At 49.1% G+C, this 11259-nt stretch overlaps 2 protein-coding genes across 2 annotated transcripts in view; both read left to right on the forward strand.

The window, feature by feature from the left end:
• RAB10 (RAB10, member RAS oncogene family) overlaps positions 1-7357 on the forward strand; it is a 34881-nt gene extending 27524 nt beyond the window's left edge. Inside the window, exons 4-6 of the mRNA XM_026080191.1 lie at positions 1950-2039; positions 2559-2660; positions 4938-7357. Of these exons, the coding sequence (XP_025935976.1) occupies positions 1950-2039; positions 2559-2660; positions 4938-5021 (276 nt within the window). The 3' untranslated portion in view covers positions 5022-7357. The remainder of the gene's footprint in view (positions 1-1949; positions 2040-2558; positions 2661-4937) is intronic.
• Positions 7358-11117: 3760 nt separating this feature from the next.
• Positions 11118-11259, forward strand: part of GAREM2 (GRB2 associated regulator of MAPK1 subtype 2) — a 12225-nt gene continuing 12083 nt past the window's right edge. The window contains exon 1 of the mRNA XM_026080224.1: positions 11118-11139. Within this exon, the coding sequence (XP_025936009.1) occupies positions 11118-11139 (22 nt within the window). The remainder of the gene's footprint in view (positions 11140-11259) is intronic.

The raw sequence follows: 11259 nt of genomic DNA on the forward strand, positions 1-11259 counted from the left end.
TGCATGTGCAGAAGTAACAGGTGAAGTCTTTCTACTGAGATTGCAGCTCATCTTCAGGCTTCTCACTAAAATCAATGACAAGTGTTATCTACTCATGTGTACAGGATTATTGAGAATGGTAGTTGCAAAAGCAGCAGCTAAGTGCTTTGGTTTTACAAGGAGTTAATATTTTAAAGGATATCATCTCAGAATTTTTAATAAAGCCGATGTTCTAAATTGCAATTTTCTGCAAGGAGGCTCTTCTGTAGGATACGTAAGCCCTGATTTAGAAGTAAAGAGGAAAGGTAAAGATGTTTAAGAATATTGTAACTTCATTGTTGTTAAATAATTACTTAAAGGTCCCAAATTCTGCGAAGGCATACCATGTCATGGACTTTTCCTCCTGGCTAGTAGGCATTCGGTAGGTTGTTCAAGTGCTCGTATTATGCGTTTGGGCTGGCTGCATTTGAAAGATGTCTGTTGCTGTGTAAACAGCTCTGTGTGCGTGAAAAGTCAGTGTTTTCAGCGCACAAGATAATTTTAATCTACTTTTGCTCTCTGGGTCCCCTTCCTCCTTGTGACCTGAAGGAAAAAAATGGGGGTGATTCTGGTCACACTTCTTTCTCCTGAGGAATGTGAAGTGGGATAGTACTGTAAACAGGAATACTGGATACGTGGATCTTTTGCCTCTTTAGTTCTGTTAACGCTTCTACCATAAAGTAGTATTAAGGCTGTTGGAGTGAAGGCACAGATTAGACTTTCCAAGAAGCTTCTCATGTCAGATTTTAAAATACTTCAGTTATCCACTTAAGTGATGCTTTGTGCTGTGACTGCTGGAACTTTTCTGCTGGTCTCATGGATATCTTTGGCATATTGTTTCCTTACTGTAATGGACATTGGCAGTATTTCAGTTATTGAACTGCCTGGATATTTTTGCTCATTCAGTATTCCTTGAGAAAGCGTTGGCACTGTGTTCCGCCTTACAAAGCGGATTCCCTGTATACGTGGTCCTACTTTTACTTGAACTTTGAGCATTAGCCTGGCCTCGCTTCAATTTTCCCGTTGTGATATCCTGTTTGTGCGTGCTTGGTATATAGTCTGCGTCCCATTTCACTGCATGAGTGTGCCGCCAGCCTTTCTGTGAGGTACTTTGCAGAAAGATCTAAGACACAAAGCTGACACACAGTCTTGCTCTGTTTTCAGCATCAGAGGAACAGCATGATGCTAGATCTCTAATTTCCCTTTGTTATTTAACCCAGAAACTCCTCTGAAAATAAAATATAGGCAAGAGGACTTTTTACTAACGATTATTTGGGTTTGGGGTGATTGAAAGCATAGTTGCAGTTCTTTAAGAGACTTGCTTGTCTACAGTAACACTATGCAAAGTAACCCTTAAACACCAAGAAATTAAAAATACTGTCAACCATAGCCATTTCAGCACCTGAAGCTTGGTTGTTGGCAACTTAGTTGTTGTTGTTGTTGTTGTTGTTGTTGTCCCATAATGTTTCGGCCTGCATAGCATCTTTTTTATAAATGTGTTTGTCTAGAGCATATGAAACCTGGCACTGCTAAGTGTGAGGCAGGAAGCTGATTCTTTTCCCAGGTCATTGAATACGACTTAACCAATATTTGATAGATTAATGTCCTTGTCTTAAAGGAAGACTTCCTACTAAGACTACAAGAATAAAATGGAAGGGGAAAAATAACTAGCGTTGGGGTGGAGGTGGAGCTGTGTCAAAGCTGTAGCTGTTGTCTCATTCCGCTGACAGGATATGAGCCCTTTAGTCTAAGGGTACTGTCTAAAGAACGCTTTCTGGCAGTCTTTGTTAGGACTCGGGAAAGTGCAGGTCAACTAGACCTGTAAACACTAGACTGGACTTCAAACAGCTTGGAAATACAAAGGTAAAGTAAGTATTTACTGTTTGTTGGAGGAGGTGTGTGTGTAAACCTGTCTCTTGATCTTATTTTAGCATGCCAATGAAGATGTGGAGAGGATGCTGTTAGGAAACAAGTGTGACATGGAAGATAAAAGAGTTGTCCCTAAAGCAAAAGGAGAACAGGTGAGTGTTGGACAAAAACTTGCTTATCAGAGTAAGCAAATCAGTGCCAGAACTTCCYGTCGTCTCCAGGTTGTTTAGATGCCACAATGGGATATGCCAGAGAACAAACAAAATAGCTGGATTTGCTCATGGCTTGTAAGTCCAGGGAATGTTTTCTCAGCAGTTGCACTGTGAACAACTGCCACAAGTGGAATGAGTTCAGCTGCAGTTTCTGCTTTCTTTGGTAACTAAAATTTTGCAGCCATCCTTTTATTAAGTTCCTTGTCATGTCACAGGTTTGTATGCTATCTATCTTCTTATGTCCAGGCATTGACTTGTAATTTAACACACTTTTATTGCTGTCCTTTATTGATTAAGTTCTGAATCTTCTTTGTGACAGTTTGCCTGACTTTGTCTCCTGTCTGCTGCACTAAAAGAATATTATATGCTCATAAACTTTGCGAGTTCCAAAGTTATAGCAGCACCAATTTAGTAACTCTACAGTAATGCTAACCTTCTGCTTTCTTTTTTTTCATTTAGATTGCTAGGGAGCATGGTATTAGGTTTTTCGAAACTAGTGCAAAAGCAAATATAAACATTGAGAAGGCATTCCTCACATTAGCAGAAGACATTCTTCGAAAGGTAAGTGCTTACAGGTTTTGTTTCTCTGATCATTTGAAAAAATATCCTAAAACTTCGGCTGCTTTTGCTTTTGAAATTTCCCTGAATTGTTGCAGCTTCTTATTTTGCTACCCTAAGATCAACAAGTCCTTGTAGGAGGAATATTGTACAGTTAAAGCTTCTAATACTTGTTTGATGCTTCCTTATTATAGAGGTACTACCTAGAGGGAGTAACATGCATCAAAGAGCCAAGGAATCTAAACTAGTAGCTGTTCTGTCTTAAACTCGTAATTGTGTTGTAGATGTCTGTTGTAGAGTTCAAACATTTGAACTGATCTGGAAGGGAGTTCTCCTTTCCCTCCTGCCACCTTTCTTTTCTGCTGCGTGGACAGGGAACTCGAATGTTTATGACTTCTGTCCGGGCTGCCTGAAGTCAAATCCTGAGGAGACCAGAGTCACGGAGCCCATGCTCACTGGTGTCTGCTTTCCTGTTGTCAGTCAGTCGGTGTGTGAGGAGGGCCACAGGGCTTCCTTGAATTTCTCTTGTGACTATAAAGTGTCCCTTAGTAAAATACTTGGTCACAGTTTTAAAATTTGCAGTGATGGAGAATCTGTAGGTGCCTCCATAGACTGTTCTGTAGGTTACACTTTAAAACTTACTGTTTTAAAATGTGACCTTTATTTCTGGTGTGCCTCATTCCATTGTATAGTTATTGAATCCTGTCATGATCTTTTTCTTAAATAAAGGAATCCTCTGCCTTTTCCCCTCTTCTGCTGCTCTAACTTGGTGCTTGCTGGTTTATTAGTTACGCTTTCAACCATCTCCATCAATTCAGTGCTCTTCAAAAGCTCTCAGTATCTGTCAAGAGTGGTTTGGATATGGTTGACAGATGAAACAGATGGACTAGATCTGTCACTTCTTACCCTGTTTTTAGTGGTTAGTTCTTTCAGCCTCAGTATTTTGTTGGATGCTTTCATTGGAAGCTTACTTTGTAACTGTGAGAAGAACGAGGATAATCAGTTCTTCCTGTGGTTAGTTCTCCATCCTGTAAAGTATGGCCTACCGTAAAGATGGCATCTTTACTGAGTTGCACACGCAAATCTTCCTAGACCCAGGGCTGCAAGACACCACTATAACTGAGAGTACAAGGTGGGGGGGGCAGGCTACCCTTGAAATCTTTCATACGTAGCAAATGTCTTGGCTTCTGATAGCTCCCGCTGTTTTGCTGTGAGATTGGGCCGATGTGGGTATGCAGACAGCTCTCGGGGCTGATTTCAGTTAGCTCAGAGACTTTACCTTCATTACTGTCTTCCGCTCCTCTGCTGCATGAACGCTATCGACAACATTTTGTCTGAGTTAATTGATGAAAAGTTTAGTGCGAGGTCAAGGCCGAATCTTTTCACGACCCTTTTAAATACATATCTGCTCAACAGCTTCTTGTTTGCAGTTGTAATTTTGACTTGTTGCTTAATCAGTTCTTGCAGGCTTTATGTGAGAAATTAGATGAAAATTGTTGGCCAGTGGTAAATAGAAGGCTGGACTAGCAACTCTTAGTCAACCCTTTGGGCCTTTAAATTTTTGCTTTGGGCCTCTCTGCTTACATGAAGAAGAGGGGGACTTAACTTCTGCGGGGCTGTGATAAAGGGGAATAAGAAAAGGAATATAGATGCTAAACTGCAGTTTTCTCATGAATGTTTATATTAGTATCTAAACAGCTGAAAATAGATGTTATCATCTGATCAAAACCACTTGACTTTAATTTTTGCTTTGGTCTAACCAAGTTTATATCCCATGACGCAGACAAGCCTGTTTGTGCACTGCCTCAAACTGGTGTCCTGAGTAACTGGAAGGAAGACGCTTTTGAACAGCCCTTCTTTGTCCATAAATTACTCTGTGGCTTTTTAAGGTCATTAGTTCACATAATTTAACTACATCTTGTGCTAGTTATACACTATGATTTACTCCACCAAAGTCCAAGTGTCAGTTCTAAAAGCAGGATCTAGAAATAGTTTTAGTTTACTTTGGGGTTGGCCAAGGTCAAAAGTTTGTTCCAGATTTCCAGTTGTTGATTTAAAACAAAACAAAAAAACCCGCAGATTGGTTTTGCACACTTCTGCTGACAGGGGGAGGAGAATTCCCTACGTTTTTATGGAAGTGTTTGTCCACAGTTTATGCATGATACTGTTTGGTGATATAAGTCTTTTTGTAAGCCTCTACCTCTTCAGCACTGAATACTTACTCTGTTGCAGAACGTCTCAAGATTTATCTAACTTTTTTTTTTGCTTGTTTCATTGCAGACCCCTGTAAAAGAGCCCAACAGTGAAAATGTAGATATCAGCAGTGGAGGTGGGGTGACAGGCTGGAAGAGCAAGTGTTGCTGAACGTTCTCCTATATCACCAATCGCCATCCACCGCCCCTTTTTTCTCGCTGCAAAACAAACCACTCTGCCCATTTTTAACCTTAAACCAATGTTCTGTTCCTCATCTTAACAAGCTGCTGTCTGCCTTTGTCTTTCTGTTTAGGACAGCTTGCGTACTATAATTTTATCAACAACATGTATAGGAAAATCATGTCCGTGACTTCATTTTTTAATGTTCCTGCTCAACTTACCACTACGTTTTGGTTGTATTATAGTCCCGTTCTTCCTGACATTAAAACATATAGCAATCATATTCAACTCTATTCTGCAAATTGTATAAGAATAAAAGTTAGAATTAACAATTTATTTTGTACAACAGTGGAATTTTCTGTCATGGATAATGTGCTTGAGTCACCATATTCTCTAGATGCATCAGCAAAAGAGCCAGGAAAACACTCATTTTCGCCTTGAGTATGTGAATGGGGTTTATTTTGTCCTGTGCCTTATGTGGAAAGGAACTTTTGTTTTTCACTTCTTTTTCCCCCCCTGCCCCTTCTGGTGGAAGCATGTGCAGGAGACATACCATCCACACTTGACCATTTCAGAATACTGAACTTTTGTGATTGCTTTCTGTAATTGTTGGTGTAATGCATCGAGGACAAAGGGTGGTGCAAAAAATATTACATTTAATCTGCTAYGTCTCCTTTTTGGTGATCTAGCCATTCAGAACTGTTCCTGCTGCCATTTTTTTTTTCTCACTTGCAACTCTTTCCTTTTGCCTGCATGCTGCCTTTTATTTGCTTTTTTTCATGGTGTGATGTGTTAATTAAAAGGATGGCAACGTGGTATGTTTGCCAAAAATTTAATACAAAGCACTGATTTAGCTTTCAAGATGAAATGTTGAAGATACCTACTAATTTCCCTCTAGCCAATGTCAGTCACTAGTATATCTTCTCTCTCCTCCTGCATAGCCATTGGGTTTTATGATATGGAAGAGTTATTTGCATGCACTAGTTTTCTATGGAGGGTGATGTGGTTGTCTACTTTATGTGTATGAGTATAACATGCAGTTCCCAAACTGACAGCAGTTGACACGAACTTAAAGCTCTCTCTTACTGTTAGCCTCTCCAACCAGTCGTTCGGTAGCCTAGCAAAAGGCCAAGTAAAACTAGATTTAAAAAAAAAAAAACAAAACAAAAAAGTTGGCAGTTTAATTTATTGCCTCCCTGAGAACTTTCCATTTCCCAGTGTTAAGAGCTCTGCGAGTTGCTCGTACTTCAGTCAGCCTTGCGCTCACTCCGGGAGGGAGTGTGGGCACGGAGCAGGTGATCCATGCAGGGCTCCCGCRGCCCTGCGGTATTAACTTGCTTTTCCAGTTTGCCTTCTCGCTTGGCCCGTAGATAAKGGCACGCTGGCTGCGCCGCCGCCGCCGGCGTCCTCGCGAGGCACCTGCCTTCCAGCAATTGAATGGCTTCCTTCATTTCCGAAAGAAAAAAAGAAAAGAAAAGGGGGTTGATGACTGCCAGTCTGACTCTTTGGACTGCTCCTGTTGAACTGGATGTTCAGTCTGCAGCAGCATTTGTGCTTTCACTTGCCTTGCATTTAAAATACCATGTAGGAGACCTTCTCCAGCCAAGGACACACARACGTTTTAAATAGACACCTCCCCTTCTCCCCCCCCCCGCCAAAAGCCTCCCGTTCCGCTTTAAAGTCGGACAAGCTTGTGCCTGACTCTTGTCCGCTTGGTTTTTGGACTTTTCTCCAGTAAATGATTAAAGTAGTAAATAATGCTGATTTAACTTTAACGAGATGACAGTGTTTTAACATTGAAACTCTAGTTTTGACCTGCTTTCAGTGTAGTAACTTTACCGATGTGTCTCCCTTTTCCTCTGTATTTTGGCATTTTGTCTCTGTATTTGTTAACCCTTCCCAGTTGAGTGGCTGTTGGGGTGAGCAGGACGCTGGGACGCGAGTTGATAAGATCGACACGGTTTTGTTTCTCCCGTGCTAAGCCTATTGATCAGCACTGTAAATAGGATGTGGCTACCTTTTTGTCAAATCTGCACTTTTTAACATTATCGAAAAGGGAAAATGGAGAAATATACATCAATTTTTTTTTGTATAATCTTTGTTTTAAGCGTGAGCTTTTTATTTGCGTAACGGGGCTCGGCCCCTTCTGTGTAAATCTGTTGGGATCCTTTGTAGAAGCTGTGTTCGTTGGAACCGAGCAGTTAGAGAACAGTCCACTCTCTGGTACTACTAGCTACACGTTCAGTTTCATATTCTACTTAACAAGTTAATAAACTGAAATATTTCTAGATGGTCTACTTCTGTTCATATAAAAACATGAATTTTAACTATGTGGCTTGGCTTTCTTTTATTTGTGGAGCGCAAGGCCCAGCTGAGGAGGAGGAGCGAGCGCCAAGAGTAAAATGCCCRTGCTAAAAAGTCATAATCGCGTTGGAGGAATTTGCGGTAACTTCATTTCTGCTGGTATCTAAATTTACCGCTCGCTAGCGAACTAACTGCTTGTGAAACCCGTGTTTGGACGACACCCCCCCCTCCCCAGTCCTGTGCGTGGAATAAAGCCTAAGGCCTGCATAGGAAGCGATCCGAGAGGAGCTTTCCCYGTGCCTCCCTCGTGCAGTGGAGGCGGCTGGAGGCGGCAGCGCTCGAGTCCCTCTCGCTGCCGCTTAGCCCGGCGGCGCCCGCGTAGCCCGTGCCGGGGGGAGGCGCGCGCGTAATGTAAGCGGCCGTCGGAGGAACACCGGCGCTACCTTTTGTCACGGCAAAAAGTGTAACTCGATTAAATTGGTAATGATGAACTGAAAGCTGAGGTCGAATCTATTGCACAGGTGTGTTAACCGTTTTATGTTTAGTGCTCAAACGTAGCCTTCGCTCGCGTAGAGCGAGCTCTCGGCGCCGCGGTCAGKATCGGGAAGGTTAAAGTGACGAGGGCTCCAGTGCCTGACAGAGGTAAAAGCTGCACTTCGGATGATCGGACTTGGATTGCGGAAAAACGGCATCAATTTATAAGGTCTAGGATTAATTCCCATGCCTACGATTTTTTACTTAACCTTTTAATATTTTTGCTACTCCACTCTGGCTTTTTATTTAAAACACATTCTTTTGTACCACTTACTGTATCAAATTGTATAAAAGATCACTGTCCCATTCTTGGTCGTACCAAGAGCAAATAAAAGCTTTTATAAACTTGCATTTGTTCCTTCCTGGGCCCTGTTAAATACGCCTCAGGTCTCGCTTGGCCCACGCCGTGCAGGAGCGGGCCTGGGCGCAGGGCGCTGGGGACCGACAGGTGAGTACTTGGCTCCGATSCTCCCTTGCTGCAGCACCTAACTCGCCCAGGGCGGCGGCGGCAGCGAAGGGAGCGGCGGCAGCGCGGAGGAGGCAGGCGGGCGAGCGCGTTGGCGCAGGGCTGGTGCGTGCCTTGGGCCGAGGGAAGAGCTTTGCGCCGCGGGCAGTGGCAGCGCGTCCCCTGCAGCTGCTGCGGCCGCTTGGACATAGCGCTAGAGCATTCAGAGCGCGAGCCCATCTGCACTCCGAAGAAACTGCTTGAATCCTGGTATAGCTACTACTTTTCTCTTTTTTTATATAGAAAAGCTTTAGCACCGTTGTCCTGCCCTTGAAAAWTAACCATCTAAGTGAAAGGACGTGTCCGAGGCTGCCGGGACCGCGCTCTGGTGGTAACCGTACACGTGCACGCCGAGCCTCGCGGCGTAGGGGTAAACCGGAGCCTCGAGCGCGTGGCTGCAAACACCCAGGAGTCCCTGGTTCTGCAGGGAGGTGACGACTTCGTTCCTGCAAAAATATTTAATAAAAGCAGGCGGTTCTGCCTTTACCTCGGAGCAGCTGCAAGTATTACGAATGCAGTTAAGTGTGGCCTAAGTGGGGCTTAAGGGCAGCGTGCGCTTCCAGGGAAGGTGTGCTGTGCGGTTTCTCCTTGCGCTTGTGCCTTCCCCGTGCTGAAGCACTCGGAGGTGACAACGGTTTCCCCCTTCCTAATGAGCCGGAGCCGTTTTGAGGAAAGAGCTGCCAGGCCGGCGCAGTGCCCCGGTCCGGTGCCTCTCCCGCAGCGCAGTGCCGAGCCGCGAGCCCCGGCCGCCCACGCGGGGGGCTTGGCGCCGGTGGGGACCGAGGGGGACGGGAGAGCTGCAGCCCCTTGGCCGGTCCCTCCGGGCTGCTTCCCCTTTCCTCCGCTCCCTCCGATTTCCCGGCTGGCCCTGCGCCCCGGCTCCGGCTCCTGGCCTCCTCTGCCCGGCTTGGTGCAACCCGAAACGCCGGCGCCGCCCTTGGGGATGCCGCTGGGGAGCTGCTGCACGTGGCAGCGCCGGGCAGGTCGTCCTGCACTTTGCGCGTTTTCCCGCCAGCAAGGTCGGTTCCCCCGGCGGATTAAAGGTTTTTCTCTGAAATGACCCGAGCGGCCTGTAGCGACCCGGCCGCTGCCGCGAACCCGCGCGCTGCTCACGCCGCCGCCCTGCGGGTCGCTCCGGCGGCCGAGGGGGCACTCGGCACCGCGACGCTCTCGGTTTAGACGCGCAATTCCTCGCCCGTTCGGCTGCCGCTCGGGGCAGCTCTGCTGGGAGCTGCGCCCGCCTGCAGCGGGGAAGCGCCGGGTTTGCTCCGTGCGGCTGCCGGGGGCTGCCGGGGGCCGGGGCTCCCTGGTGCCGGCGTTTTGGGGGGGTTGCAGGCTGCTGAGGCGAATCCTGCCCCGAATGCAGAGGGAGGTTTTCCTGCCTGGGCTCGGGGGCAGCTGCCGGGGCAGCAGCCGTCAGCGTTATCCCCTTCGGGGGGACTTCGCCTTCCTCCCCCTGCCGCCCTCGCTCCGGGCTCTATCGTCTCTGCTCCGTCCCCATCCCAGCTTTTTGGGTGCCCAGGCCTGCCCGGACCCCCGTCCCGGGGACCCTGCTGCCTTTGGGGCCTCCCCTGCTCTCCTGCCTGCAGCCCCACGGGGCGTCAAGCCCCCGAAGGGGGGGGGTCGGGTCTATACTCCCCCCCCCAGCACCGCAGGTTTTGGGGACGGGGTGCTGGGGACCCCCCCGGCCTGGCATTCCCTGCTTGGTGCGGCGGCGCGGTGGCTCCTGCCTGGCGTCGCGCTGCCGGGAGATGGGGCTGCAAGGCAAAGCACCGGCACCGGCACCGGCACCGGCTCGTCGCGGCCCCTCGCCCCCAGGGGCTGCGGGACCAGGCCGCATCCGGCCGGGCCTTGGAGCTGTGCCCGGAGCCGAGGGCGCAGCGGCATCGCGGGGGCCTTGCAGCCGCTCTCCCGCGGGCTTTGGGCTCGTTTGAAGCATCCCGGTCTGGATCTGGGAGGAATTAATACCTCGGGCTCGGCGTGGTGCCTGCAGCAAGTGCAGCTTCGCTGGGCTGCGGCTGCGTCCGCATCTGCATCCGCATCCACGTCGGGGAGGACTGGGCCAAGCCGCCCCCTCTCCCTTTGGCATCCTGCAGCCCAGACCTCGCATTCCCGTTTATTTTTCTGCCCTGGCCTGGGCACACAGGTCTCGCAGGGTGCTCGGCATGCGGCCGCCTCGCCGCCTGCAGCCCTCAGCGCCTCGCTCCTGCTGCCCTGCAGCGACGGCTTTTGAGGTGCCAAACAGCGCGACTCGGGGCTCCGAGGGGTCTCCGGGACCGCGGCACGGAGCCTTTGTGTGGCTCCAAGGAAGGTGCCTCCGTGCGTGACTCCCTCCTGGTGATGGGGCAAAGCTGCCCCTCGGTTCCCAGGGAGGGACGTCCTCACCCTGACGCACCGATGTCCTGCCTGGCTCAGGGGATGTGGCAGCAGGTCACCCCCTGCGGCTGGATCCGGGCACCTGCCCGGGCATTGCTCTGGGGCTGGGTCTGAGCACAGCTTCGGGGCTGGATCCGGGCACCCACCCGGGCACCGCTCTGGGCCTGGATCTGGGCACCCATCTGGGCACCACTCCGGGGCTGTGGGGAGGCTGTAGTCCCCTTGGGGCTGGATCCGGGCACCCATCCGGGACTGGATCCAGGAACCCATTTGGGCACTGCTCTGGGGCTGGATCCAGGCACCCGCCCGGGCACCGCTCCGGGACTGGATCCGGGCACCCGTTTGGGCACCGCTCCGGGGCTGCGGGGATGTTGCAGCCCCCGGGTGCAGGTGCGGGTCTGGTTGCGGGTCCGGTTGCGGGTGCGGCAGCCCCGGGGCCTCCCGGCGGCTCTGCAGAGTCTCCCCACGCTCGGCGGCGCGGGGGCCCGGCCGGGCTGCGAGCGGAGCCGC

The sequence above is a fragment of the Apteryx rowi genome, unplaced genomic scaffold (genome assembly GCF_003343035.1).
Source record: "Apteryx rowi isolate R43461 unplaced genomic scaffold, aptRow1 scaffold_511, whole genome shotgun sequence".
Taxonomy (NCBI): Eukaryota; Metazoa; Chordata; class Aves; order Apterygiformes; family Apterygidae; genus Apteryx; species Apteryx rowi.